Genomic DNA, 19,851 nt, shown 5'->3' on the forward strand with positions numbered 1-19,851 from the left:
ACAAAAAAAAAAAAAAAAAAAAAAAAAAAAAAAGAAAGCCACTGCTTTTGGATATTGGGTACAGTGGATACTCTTACTACCGTGAAGCTTGGGACCCCCCAGTCCTCCTCCCCGACTCCCCGCCACTAGGCCACGCTGGCCTCTTTTCTATTCCTTAAATAAATCTATCCCTTTTCAGACTCAGGACGAGTTTTTCCTTCTGCTCTTTGCAAGACTGGCTCCCTCTCACTCTTCTGGACTCAGCTCAAATTTCATTCCCTCGAGAGGTCTCCATGACCTTCAATTCCTCTCCATCATTTCAGCTGTTTTTATTGTTCTTATCATACTAAATCTAAAATTATTTTATTCTTTTCCTTATAATCTGTCTGGCTCATATTAGGTGCTTGATCAATACATATTGAATGAACTAATTAATTAACAGATATATGTGACAGGATGGCTGGGCGCGGTGGCTCACGCCTGTAATCCCAGCACTTTGGGAGGCCGAGGAGGGTGGATCACAAGGTCAGGATTTCAAGACCAGCCTGGTCAAGATAGTGAAACCCCATCTCTACTAAAAATACAAAAATTAGCCAGGCATGGTGGCGGGTGCCTGTAATCCCAGCTACTCAGGAGGCTGAGGCAGAGAATCTCTTGAATTCAGGAGGTGGAGGTTGCAGTGAGCCAAGATTAAGACACTGCACTCCAGCCTGGGCAGCAGAGCAAGACTTCGTCTCAAAAAGAAAAAAAGAAAAGACAAGAAGTATGTGATAGGAACTTGGAGGCCTTGCGTGGGATGATCTGAAAGAGAGATCATTTTGTGCATCCAGGTTTGGGTACTTGTGATCGAACAGTCCAATATTTTTTTTTTTTTTTTTGAGACGGAGTTTCACTCATGTTACCCAGGCTGGAGTGCAATGGCGCGATCTCGGCTCACCGCAACCTCCGCCTCCTGGGTTCAGGCAATTCTCCTGCCTCAGCCTCCTGAGTAGCTGGGATTACAGGCACGCGCCACCATGCCCAGCTAACTTTTTGTATTTTTAGTAGAGACGGGGTTTCACCATGTTGACCAGGATGGTCTCGATCTCTTGACCTCGTGATCCACCCGCCTCGGCCTCCCAAAGTGCTGGGATTACAGAACAGTCCAATATTAATGGTTGCCGGCTGCCTCTAGTAATACCCAAAACCCGGCTGGGATTATAGGCGTGAGCCACCACGCCTGGCCTATTTTGCTTTTTTCAATATCTAATGACAGCAGGGCAAGAGAAATGAATTTAAACCAAAAAAAGCCCAGCGAGCCAGAGGGAGATGTGGAAGAACTCGCCAGTCTTGGGCAGGTACACTCTGGGTGGGTGCTGTTTTGAGAATAGAGCGAAGGGGAAGCATGGAGATAACGGGGGAGAGCAGTCAGGAGACAAACTCAGTGACCCAGGTGCACGATGGTGGTGGCTTGGACCAGTGTCAGCCGTGGAAGTGAGAAGAAGTGGTGGGAAACAGTGAGAGTGCAGACAGTGAAACAGGGAAACTGCAGGCAGTGATAAAGCCAGGGCCAGCTTTTTCTTCAAGTGAATAGAATGACGTAAGCCATTCCATCACAAGGGAGGTCACAGGAAGCCTCCGTTTTTGTATTCTCTGCACCTCTCATGAGTGGTCAGAGCCAACTGGAAGTGATTCTAGGTGAAAACTCTGCATCTCCTCTGGGGCTGGGTCCCATCTGAGAAAACAATACTGACCCAAGATGAATGACAAATATACAACTCACCTTTGTGAAGCTGGGAAGCGGTAGAATGCAAGGTAGAAAGAGGAGCCAGAATTGCAGCATGGTGTTGAGAGATCAGCAGTTTTGGATGACATATCTGGAGGTCTAAGGATATCTTCACAGTCTAAGACTAAGCTGTCTTCTACAAGAAGCAAGTCAGGCCAGGCGCACTGGCTCACGCTGTGATCCCAGCACTTTGGGAGGCCGAGGCGGACAGATCACCTGAGGTCGGGAGTTTGAGACCAGCCTGACCAACATGGAGAAACCCTGTCTCTACTAAAAATACAAAATTAGCCGGGCGTGGTGGCGCATGCCTGTAATCCCAGCTACTTGGGAGGCTGAGGCAGAAGGTCTCTTGAACCTGGGAGGCAGAGGTTGCGGTGAGCTGAGATCGCACCACTGCTCTCCAACCTGGGCAATAAGAGCAAAACTCCATCTCAAGAAAAAATAAAATAAAAAGCAACAACTCAACTGGGACCATGAGAGATTCCTATCTGTAGGTCTCCACATAGAGGAAAGACACAGTCGCATAGTAAATAACTATAAAAATAACAATAGCATTATCATCAGTACGACAATGGTTGTCCAGAGGCTGAACGGTTGGGGAAATGGGGAGCTGCTATTCGATGGGTATAAAATTTCACTTACTGGCCGGGCGTGGTGGCTCAAGACTGTAATCCCAGCACTTTGGGAGGCCGAGGCGGGTGGATCACGAGGTCAAGAGATCGAGGCCATCCTGGTCAACATGGTGAAACCCTGTCTCTACTAAAAATACAAAACATTAGCTGGGCATGGTGGCACGTGCCTGTAATCCCAGCTACTCAGGAGGCTGAGGCAGGAGAATTGCCTGAACCCAGGAGGCGGAGGTTGCGGTGAGCCGAGATCACGCCATTGCACTCCAGCCTGGGTAACAAGAGTGAAACTCTGTCTCAAAAAAAAAATTTTTTTTTTAAATAAATAAATAAAATTTCACTTACACAAAATGAATGAGTTCTAGAGATCTGTGTACAATACAGTACATGTAGTTAAAAATACTGTATTATGCACTTAAACATTTGTTGCCGTGCATTGTGGCTCATGCCTGTAACCCTAGCACTTTGGGAGGAGGCTGAGGCAGGTAGATCATGAGGTCAGGAGATTGATACCATCCTGGCTAACATGGTGAAACCCTGTCTCTACTAAAAATACAGAAATTAGCTGGGCATGATGGCATGCGCCTGCAGTCCCAGCTACTCAGGAGGCTGAGGCAAGAGAATCTCTTGAATCCAGGAGGCAGAGGTTGCAGTGAGCCGAGATTGTGCCACTGCACTCCAGCCTGGAGAAAGAGTAAGACTCCATCTCAAAATAAAAGTGTTAAGCAGGGCCCAGTGTGGTGATGCCTGTAATGCCAGTGCTTTCGGAGACCAAGGCAGGAGGACTGCTTGAGGCCAGGAGCTTGAAACGAGCCTGGACAACATAGCAAGACCTTATTTCTACAAAAAAATTTAAAAACCAGACAGGCATGGTGGCTTATGCCTATAGCCCTAGCTATTCAGGAGGCTGAGATGGGAGGATTGCTTGAGCCCAGGAGTGTAAGGTAACGGTGAGCTATGACTAAGCCTCTGCACTCCAGCCTGAGCGACAGAGTGAGACCCTGTCTCAATAAATAAATAAATAAATAAATAAATAAATAAATAAATAAATAAAAAGGATTTATCTGTTAGAAATAAAAATGGACGAAGAAAATATGGACAAATGTTAACAACTGCTAAGTTCTGGGGATGAATATATGAAAGTTCAATGTCCTGTTCTCTCTGCTTTTCCATATATTTTAAATATTTCCAGCTGGGCATGGAATGACTCATGCCTATAATCACTTTGGGAAGCCAAGACAGGAGTATTGTTTGAGCCCAGGAGTTTGAGACCAGCCTGGGAAACATAATGTTGACTATATTTTCTTTTTCTTTTTTTTTTTTAGTTGGAATTTTACTCTTGTTGCCCAGGCTGGAGTGCAATGGCACGATCTTGGCTCACTGCAACCTCTGCCTCCCCGGTTCAAGCGATTCTACTGCCTTAGCCTCCTGAGTAGCTGAGATTAAAGGTGCCCGCCATCACACCTGGCTAATTTTTCTTATTTTTAGTAGAGATGGGGTTTCACCATGTTGGCCAGGCTGGTCTTGAACTCCTGACCTCAGATGATCCACCCGCCTCAGCCTCCCAAAGTGCTGGTATTACAGTTGTGAGCCACCGCACCTGGCCAGTGTTTACTATATTTTCAAAAGCAAAAATTAATGCAAGATATGTCCATCTGTACAAGAGTATGACAGCAGCATTATTGCATAATAGGCAAAAACTGGAAACAATCCAAACATCCATCAACAGGAGAATGGATAAATGAATTGTGGCATATTCATACAATCAAACACTAGACAGCAATAAAACGGAAGGAATAACAGATACACACAACAAAATGGAAGAAATCTTACAGGTAAATTGAGCTAAAGAAGTCAGGCACAGGCCGGGTGGGGTGGCTCATGCCTGTAATCCCAGCACTTTGGGAGGCCGAGGCAGGTGGATCATGAGGAGGTCAAGAGATCGAGACTATCCTGGCCAACATGGTGAAACCCCGTCTTTACTAAAAATACAAAAATTAGCTGGGCGTGGTGGCACGCGCCTGTAGTCCCAGCTACTCAGGAGGCTGAGGCAGGAGAATCGCTTGAACCGGGGAGGTGGGGGTTGCAGTGAGCCAAGATCGTGCCATTGCACTCCAGCCTGGCAAGGAGAGTGAGACTGCATCTCAAAATAAATAAATAAATAAAAGAAGTCAGGCACAAAATAGAAAATAATGTATAATTCCATTTACCTGGCTGGGCACGGTGGCTCACGCCTGTAATCCAAGCACTTTGGAGGCCAAGGTGGGCAGATCACCTGAGGTCGGGAGTTCAAGACCAGCCTGACCAATATGGTGAAACACCGTCTTTAAAAAAAAAAAAAATTCCATTTACCTGAAGTTCAAGAACAGGGAAAACTAATTGATGATGATACAGGTCAGAATAGTGGTTAACTTTGAGAGGAAGTATTGATGGGGAAGGAACACAAGATAACTTTTTGGGGTACAGGAAGTATATCCTGATCTGTGCGGTGGTTATATGAATGTGTATATATATAGAATTAAACTTAAGAGTTGTGTATTTTATGCACTTTATGAATGTTATACCTCAATCTTAAAAAATCGGGACACAAGGTTTGACAAAGATGAGACTTCAGAGCAGTAGGAAGGTCAATTGTTTAAAATCAGGATGGTCCTGGACAATTAGAGAAGCATGTGACAACCACACATATCAAATGTCTAGCCCACCTTTTCCAATGGGCAGTGTACCCTTGAGTCATTAATTTACAGCTTGTAAATTTATTTTACTAGGAAATTGTGTGACAAATCAAGGGACTGAGTGTTGTTTCCTTCTTTTTAGTGGGTAATGAGCGAATGGTGCAGTTTGAAGAACACATTGTCTTGAAAGATGAGAAGTTCACCAGTACCCTCCTTCTCCCTCACCCAAGATTAGTCCTGGTGGCAGCCTAAATTGCGTTTATTAATCTCTTTATGGCTCAGGGCCTCTAACTGTTGAAGAAAACATATTTCACACGTCTCCTCTTTCTGCAAGCAGGAACCGTATCTCGCTTATCTTTGCAACCCCAGACGGGGTTAGCGTGATCTACACACAGCAGTAATCGCACAACGTCCTATGGAGCACAGCTTCTCAAATTTGGCTGTACAAGCTAATCACCTGGGGAATTTCAAATTGTACTGATACCTGGGTCCTACTCCCAGAGATTCTGATTTAATTGAAATGAGGTGAGTCGTGGGCACGGGGATTTTTAAAAGCGTTCCAGGTGATTTTAACAAAAACTGAGAACGGCTGTTGGGGGTGATCTTCCGTTTCCATGCCTGATTTGCGGCTGTCCCGGACGGGGGTGAGGTTCACTGATATCTGTCGCCACGCCTCTTCCTACAGAACCAATAAACTGAAAACTCTCGGTGACAACCTAAGAGACTAGAATTCCGATCGGGCCGCAGGCGCTCTGCACCCCGCCCAAGCCTCTATGGTACTTTGGCGTCCCCTCTAGCACTGGCAAATCGCCTTCCTCTTCGCGCAGCGCCGCTCGCTCCCTTTCTAAGATCGCCGAGTTCCCGGAGCCGCCTCGTTGGTATTTCATTCCGGAAGCGATTTTGGAGCAAAGAAGAGGCGGGACTTCTCTCCCGGAAGTAACCCACGTGCTTCCGCTGGAGCCTTCTTGGGAGGCGGGTAACGTTATAGTGTTTGTGAGAAGTTGGGGTCTCCGTGGGCATTGTGATCCGTCCCAGGTAGTGGTGAGTGATCCGTGACCTCAGAATTCAATGTGTCCCTGATGATGGCGTCGCCATTTCAGAACTGCAGCCTTTGGGCCGGGTCCCGGTCTCCTCTGTTGAGCATATGATCTCATTCCCAGGGCCCTGGAGGTTCAGGCCTGGGTTAGAGCGTTCTGACCAGGTCCTCGATCTTCTGAATAGAGATGACCTCTAGGGACTTGGGTATCAGAGATCCGGGGCTCGATTTCCAGGCTCGCCATGGATGTCCCGTGCGACCTTGGGCTAGGCCTCAGTTTCCACATCCGTGAAATGGGGTGGTTAAGCTCACTGAGGTCAGTGGCCCCTGGTGGTCTGGCGCCCTGTGAGTCTTTTGGATCCTCTAGCCCCGGGGTAGGAGAGTGAACGGCGGCAGTGGGTAATGATGGTGATGTCTCCTCCCAGGATTAGGAGGCCAGAAGGAGATCCCTTCCAGGGTGCTAGGCCGAGATGGATCCGCTCAGGGCCCAACAGCTGGCTGCAGAGCTGGAGGTGGAGATGATGGCCGATATGTACAACAGGTAAAGAGAACCATGTGCTACGCTGTCTTGGAAAATAAGCCTTGGTCACCCTTATCGAAGGTGAATGACTTATAACAAATTCCTTCCTGAATGTAGGGGAGCGGGAGGCCCATGCTTACCCTCTCCATACCCACCTTCAAGGTTGATTCTAATGCAGATGCAGTAAAGGGTCACTAGAATATTTAGATGGGGATAGAACTGGAGATGCGGGAGCCGAGCAGGAAGAGAAACTCCAATCCAGGCTCTGGTTAGGCTCCAAGAAAAGCTGAGTATTTGCTTTTTGGCAGATAGCACATAGCCAGCCCATTTAGTAGTTAGCATTTTAAAACCCTTGGCCGAGGCAGTGGCTCATGCCTGTAATCCCAGCACTTTGGGAGGCTGAGGTGGGCGGATCACGAGGTCAGGAGTTCAGACGTCTCGCCAACATGGCGCAATCCGGTCTCTACTAAAAATACAAAAATTATCCGGGCATGGTGGCGGGCGCCTGTAATCCCAGCTACTAGGGAGACTAAGGCAGGAGAATCACTTGCACCCAGAAGACGGAGGTTGTAGTGAGCTGAGATCGTGCCACTGCACTCCAGCCTGGACGACAAGAGCAAAACTCCGTCTCAAAAAAAAACCAAAAAACCCTTTATTCTGTGTCAGTCACTTGTTAATCTTCAAAATAATCCAGTGGGTTAATTTTATTAGTCCCATCTTAAAATGAGGAAATTGATGCTTCTAGAAGTTAAGTAACTTCCTCAGGGTCCGCAGCTGGTCAGTAACAACACCAGAACTAGTACCTCAGTCTGATTCTGCAACTAGTGCTCATAATCATTTGGCAAATTTGGGAACAAATCCCGGCTCCACCAATCACCAGCAGTGTTCTTGGACGTGTTACTTGCACTGTTTGACAATTGGTTTCCTCATTATGAAAAAGACATAATGATACCTACCTCATAGGGTATCATATATATTACATCTAAAAATATATGAAAGCTCTTAGCCTCAAACCCAACACTTAGCAACAGCGAAGTGTCTGCTATTTTTATTGACTTAACCTCTCTGGATTGGTTGGTTTACCCTGAAGGCTATAAATTAGGAAGGATTTTTAAGTGTAGGCTGTGAGGCCAGATGATCTGTGTTCATATTCCAGCTCTATGTGATTCTTAGAAAATTACCGAGCCTCTCTTTGCTTTAATTTCCTCATCTGTAAAATAGGGATAAGTATCTCTTAGGGTTATTGTAAGGATTGCATAACAGAATGCATGTAAAGCACTTAGCATGATGCCTGGCATATAGCCAGTCCTCAACAAATGGCTTCTGCTTCATTAGTCATATACAGGGGTTCAGACAAGTTTCCTACTTGCAGGGAGCTTCCAGTGGTTGAGGTGGAAACTCAGGATTTATAGTGCTTTCTTGGGGAAGGTGAAATCAATATGGCAGGGCTGGGATGGTCGAGGGTTCCTGGGATGTCACAGGATGCTGCTGACATGACCTTGCCCCTCCCTCCCTCCAGAATGACCAGTGCCTGCCACCGGAAGTGTGTGCCTCCTCACTACAAGGAAGCAGAGCTGTCCAAGGGCGAATCTGTGTGCCTGGACCGATGTGTGTCTAAGTACCTGGACATCCATGAGCGGATGGGCAAAAAGTTGACAGAGTTGTCTATGCAGGATGAAGAGCTGATGAAGAGGGTGCAGCAGAGCTCTGGGCCTGCGTGAGGTCTCAGTCAGTATACACCCTGGGCTACATCCCACCCCTCCCACTTGAATAAAAGTGCTCCCTGTTGGGTGTGATCTGTGAAGACTGCCAGGCCTAAGCTCTCGGTAGAGAGTCTTCAAGATCCCAGAGTGGTAGTGCTTTCTCCTGGTGAAGGAGTATTTGTCACACTGGAATGTGACTGTATGTGTATGTATGCGTGTGTGTGTGTATATATATATATATATATATTAAAACAACTTTGTTGACACCTACTATGTGCAAAGCCGTGTGCTTGGCATTTGAGAGTAAAGAAAACAGAAAACCTCTACAAGCAGAGGGGAGACTCATGTAGTATTTTAAGAGTAAGACAGGCTGGGCGTGGTTGCTCGCCCTGTAATCAGCACTTTGGGAGACTTGAGGCGGGGATGATCACTTGAGGTCAGGAGTTCAAGACCAACCTGGCCAACATGGCAAAACCCCATCTTTGCTAGAAATACAAAAATTAGCTGGGCGTAGTGGCATGTGCCTGTAATCCCAGCTACTTAGGAGGCTGAGGCAGGAAAACTGCCTGAACCCCAGAGGCAGAGGTTGCCTGAGTCGAGATTGTCCCACTGTACTCCAACCTGGGTGACAGAGCAAGACTATTTCCAAAAAAAAAAAAAAAAAAAAGGAAGACAGCTTCGGTTTGCCTGCTTTCTGCTGTTTTTTGTGGCCCTGAACCTGTCCTTTTTGCGTGCTTTCGCTTCTTCATCTGTAAAACAGGGTTAGTCAAACACGGTTAGCCCTTTGACTCTCCCTGTTTTACAGATGACGAAGCTGAGGATTTAAGAAGCATGCTGCTTGCTTGAGGTCACGCAAGTACAGCAATAATATGGTGGCCAGACCCGACTGCGACTGTGTTTGCTGTCTCACCGAGGAGCATCTTCAGAGGACCGAGCGGTTTTCAGAATGTGTAGGTCTCCAGATGGGACTGTGGTTGACACCAGTGCCACTGTGACAGTAGTACCTTCAAAGTTGGCCTTCCTGGTGAAAGTGTCTGGGATGTAACTAGGTCATTGGCATAAAGGAGATAGAATAGAGGCGGTGAGTTTGGGGCCTGTGAGTGCAGGTTCAAGCCAGACTACGTAACTGAGTTTCTACTGAAATTTTCTAGTAGTGTGATCTTGGGTGAGGCATTTTAACTGCCCTGTGCCTCAATTACCCCATCGTAAAATGGCAGTAAGGTTACCTACCTCTTAGGCAGTTGCAAAAATTAAACGTGTTAATAACCAGAGCACTTAGGAGAGTGCCTAGCACACATTCAGTATGCAGTAACATTAGCTTTTTTTTCATTGCTAAGTTTGGTGGGAGGTGAAGATGACAGATGTAGTGGAAAACGTTGCTCCTCTTAGGGGTAGACAGCAATAAAGCTCTTTCCAGGTACTGAAGTGCAGATTTTGGTCAACAGGTGGCGCTGTCTGCTCATGGTCAGCGCTGCTGCGGACAATTTCACACATTTTATCCTTTGCCTATTGGAAGAGAGGACAGGTGAGGAAAATCGGTATTGTGCATGCCCTCAGGCTTAGCAAGAAACATCAAGAATTCTCTGTTAGCACAGAGTTGGAACATCTAGCAGGGGTGGTAGAAGTGGGGATGAGAGGTTCCAGCTGGAGGCAATGGCACTTGCAAAGGCTTTGTTGAAGTGGCTTTAAGTGTGGAGGTGGAGCCTTCCAGAAAGGAGAGCTTCAGCTTCAGTGTGGCTGGAGTGCTGAGTGTGAAGAGAAGTGAAGAGGCTTGGAGGCTGGGCAGACTTAGCTCCAAAAGAGCTTGGTGAGCTGTGTTAAGGAGTTTGGATTTTCTCCTACTGAGGGCAACAGCAAACTATTGAAGGGTTTTAATCGTTCAGTGACAATGACAAGCTTGCATTTTGGTGGCTCAGTCGAGCTGCCAGCCAGGTAGACGGGGGTAGAAGAAGGTAGATAAGGGACTAAAGGGTGATGAGGCAGGAAGCCGGAGGGCAGAGAAGGGGGATAATGTGAGAGAAAGTGAATAATTTATTGAGTTGCTATTGTGTGCTCAGCTCTGTACTAAATTCTTCACATGTATTATTTCAGCTAATTCTTCTAACAACTTTGAGGCAGCTACGATTGTTCCCAGGTGAAGAGGCTGAGGCTCTCAAAAGCTAGTAACTTGCCTGAAGTTGTGTAGCCTGCAAGTGGTGGAGCCAGAATTCTAACTTAGACACCAGAGGCCACTTTTAACCACTGCTCTAGGACTGGGAGGAATGGTCCCTAGTGAGAGATGTGTCGAGTTTCATATTTCACTCAACAGTATTTATTATTGGCCTGCTACGTGCAAAGAGCTCTGGAAAGTGCTCAAAGTGAATTAGTTAGATCCCTACCCTCCATGAGCAAGCAGGGTGGGGGTGGAGTGGACAGCAAAAGGGCTGGAACACACATAAAAGGGTATAAGAAATAACAATTAGGCCCAGCACTTTGGGAGGCCGAGGCGGGCGGATCACGAGGTCAAGAGATCGAGACCATCCTGGTCAACATGGTGAAACCCCGTCTCTACTAAAACTACAAAAAATTAGCTGGGCATGGTGGTGCATGCCTGTAATCCCAGCTACTCAGGAGGCTGAGGCAGGAGAATTGCCTGAACCCAGGAGGCGGATGTTGCGGTGCGCCGAGATCGCGCCATTGCACTCCAGCCTGGGTAACATGAGTGAAACTCTGTCTCAAAAACAAAAAAAACCCAGACAATTAGGCTGACCGGGCATGGTGGTTACACCTATCCCAGCACTTTGGGAGGTCAAGGTGGGTGGATCACTTGAGGCCAGGACTTTGAGACCAGCTTGGCCAACATGGTAAAACCCCATCTCTACTAAAAATACAAAAATTGGGCTGAGTGTGGTGGCTCATGCCTGTAATCCCAGCACTTTGGGAGACTGAGGTGGGTGGGTCGCTTGAGGTCAGGAGTTTGAGACCAGCTTGGCCAACATGGTAAAACTCCATCTCTATTAAAAATCCAAAAATTAGCTGGGCGTGGTGGTGGCCACCTGTAATCCCAGCTACTCAGGAGGTTGAGACAGGAGAATCACTTGAACCTGGGAGGCAGAGGTTGCAGTGAGCCGAGATCTTGTCATTGCACTCTAGCCAGGGGAACAAGAGTGAAACTCCGTCTAAAAAAAAAAAAAAATTAGCTGGGCTGGTGGTGCACACCTGTAATCCCAGCTACTCGGGAGGCTGAGGCATAAGAATCACTTGAATCTGGGAGGCAGAGGTTATAGTAAACTGAGATTGTGCCACTGTACTCCAGCTTGGGAGACAGAGAGACCCTGTCAAACAAAACAAAACAAAACAAAACAATGAAGTAGGTACTTTCTGCCATAGGGAGGAGTCATAAACTGCTAGCCCTCAGGTGTATTTTTGCTTATCAGTTTTAAAAATCAGAAAATGTCTCAAAAAATTAGGACGTTGGCTTCTTTTGAAATTTTGGGCTGGGAGCCGTGGCTCATACCTTTAATCCCAGCACTTTGGGAGGCAGAGGCAGGTGGATTACCTGAGGTCAGGAGTTTGAGACCAGCCTGACCAACATGGTGAAACCCCATCTCTACTAAAAATACAAAAATTAGCCAGGCATGGTGGCGTGTACCTTAATCCCAGCTACTTGGGAGGTTGAGGCAGGAGAATGGCTTGAACCCTGGAGGCGGAGGTTGCAATGAGCAGAGATCGCACCACTGCACTCCAGCCTGGGTGACAAGAGTGAAATTCTGTCTCAGAAACCAAAAAAAGAAAATTTGGAAGATCTGACAACAGCTGACCTGCATTCCTGCTTGGCGTCAGCCTGATGGAAGATGGGCAGAGGCTCAATTGTCTGCCAAACCTCCCACCACTGGTGTCTTCCCTCCCTGTCATCATCTGCTTGACCTGTAGGCATTTGGTGTGTACCTTCTGTTCTGGGTGCCCAGATGAACTGGATGCTCTATGAGAAAACATGCCGTAAATGTTTTGTGGTAGGCAGCCTGGAAGATCACTGGGGCCTCCAGTGATCCCTTCTTCCTGGTATTCATGCCTGTGTATAATCCTCTCCCTTGAGTGTGTACGAGACCAAGAAACTTGTTTCTCATAAACAGAACACAGCAAGGGTAATGGGATGCTACTTCTAAGGTTAAATTACAAAAGAGTGTAATGTCTGTCTTGGTGGTTTCCCTCTCTTGATCTTCCTCTGATTCTCTCTCTCTCTCCCTCTCTCACTGTCTTGTTCTTCCCTCCTGTTTACCCTGATGAAGCAAGCTAGCAAGCATCCATGTTGTGAGCTGACCTCTCAAGAGGCCCACGTGGTGGTAAGGAACTTGGTAAGGAACTGAGGGGAGCCTCCAGCCAGCGAGGAACTGAAGCACTCACCACATGAGTGAGCTTGGAGGCAGATCCTTCCCCACTTGAGCTTTCAGATGACTGCAAGCCTGGCCGATGCTTTGCAGGCTTGTAAGAGACTCTGAGACAGAACACACTGTTAGGCTGCACCCTGTCTCCTGACCTAGACAAACTGAGATAATACATGTAGTTTTAAGCCACTATATTTTGGGATAATTTGTTACTCAGTAACAGATAACCAACTCTTACAGTTGTCTAAAACTATACTTAGTCATTTTACACCTACACCAAGAATGTGCCAGACACCATTTTAGACCCCTGGAATACATCAATTAACAGCACAGGTAAAGAGGCCAGGCACAATGCTCACATCTGTAATCCCAGCACTTTGGGAGTCCGAGGTGGGAGGACTGCTTGAGCCCAGGAGTTTGAGACCAGCCTGGGCAAAATAGTGAGACGCCATCTCTACCAAAAATAAATTAGCTGGGCATAGTGGCATATGCCTGTGGTACCAGCTATTCAGGAGGCTGAGGTGGGAAAATTGCTTGAGCCCAGGAGTTTGAAGCTGCAGTGAGCCATGGTCACAAAACTGCACTCTAGCCTGGGCAACAGAACAAGACCCTGTCTCAAAAAAAAAAAAAAAAAAAAAATGGAAAGAAGAAAAAATAGGTAAAGGTCCTTGATTCTTGCCCTCTGGGAACTTGGATTCCAGAGGGGCATGGTTTTCCACAGCAGAAGTCTGTGTTAGCAGTGCTATTTGAAGCTCCTTCAGTATCTTGGGAAAAGGTTCTTCTTTCAGTTCTTAGACCTCTGAAAATCTGACCAAAGTCACAGCCTGTTTCCTGAATGCACATAGAATTTCGCTTGCAATTTTAGAGATTTTCAGAAGCGCTCTTGTGGGCTGACCTAAGAGGAGTCTTTTGACAAGCATTGTTTTAGGTGCTGGGGCAAAGACAGAAAATCTAAACCAGTGTGGCCAGGCACAGTGGCTCATGCCTGTAACCCCAGCACTTCAGGAGGGCGAGGCAGGAGGATTCATTGAGACCAAGAGTTTGAGGTCAGCCTGGGCCGAATAGTGAGATGCTCATCTCTACCCACCCCCCAAAAAAGATACGTTCAGCAGGGTGCATGAAAGAATGTATCCCATAGTCTTGGTGCTCAGGGAAGCACCTCCCAGAAAGTAATAGGTGAGTGAGATTTGAAGGGTGGGTAGGAATTTGTCAGGCAGGAGGCATGGTGGGTGGTGGGTTCTGTGTTAAGTGGTGAGAGGATAGTGGTGAGGAAGGTGGGCACAGGCCCCTGCCCTCTGAACTGTCAGAGGAACAAATAGATGAGTTTTCTCAAAGGGAAAGTCAGATGTTATATAGGTTACATTGCAAAAGGATTCGTTGCGGGAGTCAGGCAAATGACTGCAAGAGGTCAGGCAATTATAGGAAATGACCGTTAAGATCTGAAGGGCTGCCTGAGCAAGGTGGCTCACGCTTGTAATCCTAACACTTTGGGAGGCCAAGGAGGGTGGTCATTTGAGGTCAGGAGTTCAAGACCAGCCTGGCCAACATGGTGAAAACCCATCTCTACTAAAAATACAAGAATTAGCTGGGCATGATGCCTGTGGTCCCAGCTACTCGGGACGGTGAGGCAGGAGAATTGCTTGAACCTGGGAGATGGAGGTTGGAGGTTGCAGTGAACCGAGATAGATTCGCCACTGGACTCCAGCCTGGGCTGCAGAGTGAAACTCTGTCTCAAAAAAAAAAAAAGAAGAAAAGATCTGAAGCGGTAGTTGGCTACGCTAGTGCAGGGAATGTTCCAGACCCAGGAAGAACTTGAGGTAGGAGAGAGCATGGAGTATTAGTGGGTGTGAAGGAGGTCACCGTGGCAACAACACAGAGAGCAGAGGGGCTAAAAGGAAGGCTGACAGCAGAGGGCGGGCCTGGATGGCACGGGACTCAGGGACTCAGGGGCCATCGTTGGGAGTTTGTGCATTTCCCCGAGGATCACGAGGATCACGGGAAGCCTTTCAAGGGAAGTGGCCTGATCAAAACTGCATCTCGAGTAGTCCATTCCGACGGGCTGGTGGGGTCATGTACGGGGATAGGATTGGGAAGACCAGGGTGGAAGGGTTGCAGGGGTCCAGGCCTAAGTGGCTGGAGATGAGAAGTCTTTACATGATAGAACCCACAAGCTCGCTGGTAGGCTGGACATGGAGAGTGAGGTGGGGAGAAAGCCTTGGATGTCTTGAGCTGTGTGTCTTAGGCCACTGGGTGGAGGAGGGTGGTACTTTCATGATGTAGGGAACAATGGAGGCAGGGCAAGTTAGGGAGGGGAGGTCAGTTTCAGTCACTTGAGTTTTTTTTGAGAGGGAGTTTCACTCTCGTCGCCCAGGCCAGAGTGCAATGGCGTGCTGTCGGCTCACCACAATCTCCACCTCCCGGGTTTAAGTGATTCTCCTGCCTCAGCCTCATGGGTAGTTGGGACTACAGGCATGTGCCACCATGCCCAGCTAAATTTACATTTTTAGGAGAGATGGGGTTTCTCCACGTTGGTCAGGCTGGTCTCGAACTCCCAACCTCAGGTGATCCGCCTGCCTTGGCCTCCCAAAGTGTTGGGATTACAGGAGTAAGCCACTGCGCCCGGCCTATTGCATACTCTGTATTGTCTCAGAAGATCCAATGTAATCAGCCTGTTACCTTTTCAGCTGCAAGCTCACACCACAGGCCCCTCATCCTACATGCTTTGTTCACACCGGCCCTCATTCAGCTCTCAGATTGTCTCCACAAACTCCTGTTGTAAGATTTTTCATTTGCTGTTTCCTTCTCTGGAGGGCTGATAAATTCTACTGATTCTGACATGGAACACTCTTAGCACAAGCGTCACCCTGAAAGATTCTTCCCTGACCTCCAGTCTAGATGAAATCTGCTTCTTTAAGCATACGTTCTCATAGCACCATGTCTCTTGTCCATGATGCTTTCTGTAGATGAGGTAACACTTAATTCATCTGTGACTCTCTCCCGCTGGACTCCGTGTTGTCTGAGGATAGGGTCTATGTCTTATTCACCATTGAATCCCTAATGCCTGATACATGCAAAGGTAGTTGTTGTTTTTTTTTAATTGAGATATAACTCAAACACCATACAATTCACTCTTTTAAAGAATACAACTTAGGCTGGGAGCAGTGGCTCACACTTGTAATCTTAGCACTTTGGGAGGCTGAGGCTGGTGGAGCACTTGAGTCCAGGAGTTCAAAACTAGCCTGGGCAACATAGTGAAACTCTCTCTCTACCAAAAACACAAAAATCAGCTGGGTGTGGTAGCACATGCCTGTAGTCCCAGGTACTCGGGAGGTTGAGGCAGGAGGATTGCTTGAGCCTGGGAGGTAGAGGTTGCAGTGAGCTGAGATCGTGCTGCTGCACTCCAGTCTGGGTGACAGAGTGAGACCTTGTCTCAAAAAAGTAAATAAATTACACAATTAAGTACGTTGCATATTCACAAAGTTTTATAGACATAAAATTGCACAAGTAGCTGCAGAGCCAGGATTTAGACCCAGCCTGTCTCGGTGTCCTTGTCCACTAAGCTCTGAAGCAGCCTCCAGCCAGGAGCCCACATGACAGCCAATGTGATCATGCTGTTATACTCAACCTATGAGTAGTGTCAGGAGAACAGCGTTTAGGGAGGAATTAGTTTGGGGCCAGGGGAGAAGGTTGATAAATCCTATTGATTCAGATATGGAAGTTATGTCTTAGATTTTTTTCCTTTTCTCTGTTTTTTATTATTTTATTTTATTTATTTAGAGACAAAGTCTTGCCCTGTTGCCTCAGGTGGAGGGCAGTGGCACGATCTCAGCTCACTGCAACCTCTGCCTCCCAGGCTCAAGCGATTCTCTCACCTCAGCCTCCTGAGTAGGTGGGACTACGGGCATGTGCCACCACTCCTGGCTAATTTTTTTTGCTTGTTTTATATTTTTTGTAGAGAGAGAGTTTTGCCATGTTGCCCAGGCTGGTCTTGAATTCCTGGGCTCAAGAGATCTGCCTGAGTTGGCCTCCTGAAGTGCTGGGATGATAGACCTGAGCCACCATGCCCGGCCTATTTTTTATTATTTTAAATGTGAACTATTTTTGTCTGTTTCTTCTTCTTCTTCGTTTTTTCTTTATTTCTAAAAAAACAAAAAAACAGGATACATGTGCAGAACATGCAGGTTTGTCGCGTAGGTGTACATGTGCCATGGTCGTTTGCTACACCTATTGACCCGTCCTCTAAGTTCCCTCCCCTCACCTCCACCCCCAGTAGACCCTGGTTTGTGTGTTGTTCCCCTCTCTGTGACCATGTGTTCTTGATGTTTAACTCCCACTTATGAGCAAGAACATGCGGTGTTTGGTTTTCTGTTCCTGTGTTGATTTGCTGAAGATGATGGCTTCCAGCTTCATCCATGTCCCTGAAAAGAACATGATCTTATTCCTGTTTTTTTTTTTTTTTTTTTTTTTTTTTTTTTTTTTTTTTTTTTTTTTGAGACAGTTTTGCTCTTATTGCCCAGGTTGGAGTGCAATGGCGTAATCTTGGCTCACCACAACCTCCATCTCCCAGGTTCAAGTGATTTTCCTGCCTCAGCCTCCCAAGTAGGTGGGATTACAGGCATGTGCCACCACATCCAGCTAATTTTGTATTTTTAGTGGAGACGGAGTTTCTCCATGTTGGTCAGGCTGGTCTCAAACTCCCGACCTCAGATGATCTGCCCACCTTGGCCTCCCAAAGTGGTGGGATTACAGGTGTGAGTCACCGCACCTGGCCTCATTCCTTTTTATGGCTGCAAAATGTGAGCTATTGTAGTGACCTCCTAACTGCTTTAAGGTCTCTGTCCTTTCCATATCTTCCATTCATTAAACACAAAAACCTGACAATAACTCTCCCCTTCATTAAAAACAAACAAAACCAAAAGAAAACAAAATCCGGCCTGGCGTGGTGGCTCATGCCTGTAATCCCAGCACTTTGGGAGGCCAAGGCAGGTGGATCATGAGATCAAGAGATCGAGACTATCCTGGCCAACGTGGTGAAACCCCATCTCTACTAAAAATACAAAAGTTAGCTGGGCATGGTGGCGCGTGCCTGTAGTCCCAGCTACTCTGGAGGCTGAGGCAGGAGAATCACTTGAATGTGATTCTCACATCCAGGGATGTGGAGGTTGCAGTGAGCCGAGATTGTGCCCCTGAACTCCAGCCAGGGGACAGAGCAAGACTCCATCTCAAACAAAAAAAAAAAAAAAAAAAAAAAAAATCCAGGCATTTCCTGTTACCTACCTCACAAGATTGAAAGTCCTTGGCCTCCCAAGGTCATTCCAAATTGACCCTAGCCTACCTTTTCAGCTTCATTTTCCACTACTGTCTTTTCATTTATTCAACAAATGTTGGCTGCAAGCTTATTAGGTGCCAGGCCCCGTGATAGGCAGCAGGCACACAAATCACCTACCACGTGGTGGTTCCTGTCCCCAAGAGATGTGGGGGCAGAAAACTAGGCTGATTATTTTAGATCACTGTGGGGGCCTCCATAGAGGTCAGCAGAGTGTTTAGGGATGGGTATGTGGACGAGGCCCTGAATCCAGCCTAGGGTAGAGCTTCCAGTGAGAAGTGAAACTTGAGCTGAGTTGTGAAAGATGAATACATTAGAAATGAAGAAAGAGTCTGGGCGCAGTGGCTCACACCTACAATCCCAACACTTTGAGCTTCCAAGGTGGGCGGATCACGTGAGGCCAGGAGTTCAAGACCAGCCCGGCCAACATGGTGAAACCCCATCTCTACTAAAGAAGATAAAAATAATACAAAAATTAGCTGGGTGTGGTAGTGCATGCCTGTAATCCTAGCTACTTGGAAGGCTGAGGCATGAGAATTGCTTGAACCTGGGAGGCAGAGGTTGCAATAAGCTGAGATTGTGCCATTGCACTTCAACCTGGGCAACAGCTATAATCTGTCTCAAAAAAAAAAAAAAATGAAGGAAATCTGTCATTTTCACAAGAAGGAATAGCAGGTGCAAAGACTGGGAGTTGTGAAAAGAACTGGCTGACTCTTCATTGTGCATGTGCTGAGTGCCCCTTAGGTGCTGGGTGCTGCTCTGGGTGCTGGGATACACAGCAGTGAATGAACATACCAAATGAGGCCCGTGTCCTCATGTGGCAGACAGTCCAACCCCATGGAAATGTGGGTTGGGATGAGGAAGAGTGAGTGTTCCAGCCATGGGTGTCCACGGACCGCTAGAGTCTCATTGGAAGGGTCCATGAAAACCCTAAAATGTGAATGTCAATGAGTGTGTGTGTCCATGGTCACACAAGCATTTTCACAGAGAGTGGATTAATAACTTCTTTATTCTTTTTCTGTTTATTTTGAGACAGGGCCTCTGTCACCCAGCTGGAGTGCAGTGGCAAGATCTCGGCTCATGCAGCCTCTACTTTCCGGGCTCAGGGGATCATCCTACCTCAGCCTCCCCAGTAGCTGGGACTACAGGCACATGCCACCATGCCAGTTTAATTTTTTGTAGAAATAAGGGTCTCACTATGTTGACCAGGCTGGTCTCGAACTCGTGTGCTTAAGTGATCCTCCCGCCTCAGCCTCCCAAAGTGTTGGGATTACAGGCATGAGCCACTGAACCCGCTGTCTTTTGTATTCTCAAAGGGATCCATGACACTCCTAGCTTAGAAAGTTCACTCTAGGGCCTCCTGTGCTGAGCTGAGGAGTTTGGCCTTGATCTGGAAGTTTTGGAGCCAGTATTGCATTTTAAAACATTAAACCATCAGAGCCTGACATGTACCTTGGTCAGCGAGAACTCCTTGTGCCTTTCCCCCTGTTAAGCCTTTGCTCTTGCTGTTCTCCCTCCAGGAGGAATGGGAAGGGCAGTACTTAAATGCCAGGCTGACCTGACTCTGCATCCTACCTCTAGCCTTGCTCCAGCTGCAAGCCTACAGTTTTTTCCCTCTGTGAAAGTGATGGGTTTAAGTGAGACCATGGTGTCTTGAGGAATTGATAACAATATTTTTATTTTGGAAAGTGCCCAGTGTATAGTAGCCATTAGTTCCTCTCTTGGCTCGGTGGCTCATCTGTTCCCTTTTATCTGAGGTTTTCTTGGAGATTTCTGTAGTCACCCTTGTTTTGTTTTGGAGACAGTCTCACTCTGTCACCCAGGCTGGAGTGCAGTGGCATGATCTTGGCTCACTGC

General features: G+C 47.2%; 1 protein-coding gene across 3 annotated transcripts; it reads left to right on the forward strand.

Annotated features, from left to right (window-relative positions):
* Positions 1-5,911: 5,911 nt before the first annotated feature.
* Positions 5,912-8,575, forward strand: TIMM10 (translocase of inner mitochondrial membrane 10). 3 transcript variants are annotated; one of them, XM_032283371.1, is made up of 3 exons: positions 5,912-6,021; positions 6,507-6,622; positions 8,121-8,575. In XM_032283371.1, the coding sequence occupies exons 2-3, from the start codon at positions 6,552-6,554 to the stop codon at positions 8,320-8,322; spliced, it is 273 nt and encodes a 90-aa protein (XP_032139262.1). In that variant the 5' UTR covers positions 5,912-6,021; positions 6,507-6,551; the 3' UTR covers positions 8,323-8,575. The 3 variants fall into 3 exon arrangements, with proteins under 3 accessions (XP_032139262.1, XP_032139264.1, XP_032139263.1); XM_032283373.1 differs by having other exon boundaries at positions 5,930-6,017; XM_032283372.1 differs by having other exon boundaries at positions 5,978-6,086.
* Positions 8,576-19,851: the final 11,276 nt, after the last annotated feature.

The sequence above is a fragment of the Sapajus apella genome, unplaced genomic scaffold (assembly GCF_009761245.1).
Source record: "Sapajus apella isolate SASKATOON/1434 unplaced genomic scaffold, GSC_monkey_1.0 scaffold14, whole genome shotgun sequence".
In the NCBI taxonomy this organism is placed as follows: Eukaryota; Metazoa; Chordata; class Mammalia; order Primates; family Cebidae; genus Sapajus; species Sapajus apella.

Bases quoted from the DNA above. Each gene is read 5' to 3' on its own strand.
- TIMM10 (XM_032283371.1), top strand. From the start codon at position 6,552: ATGGATCCGCTCAGGGCCCAACAGCTGGCTGCAGAGCTGGAGGTGGAG. The intron at 6,623-8,120 runs GTAAAGAGAACC...CCCTCCCTCCAG, and splicing joins ATGGCCGATATGTACAACAG to AATGACCAGTGCCTGCCACC.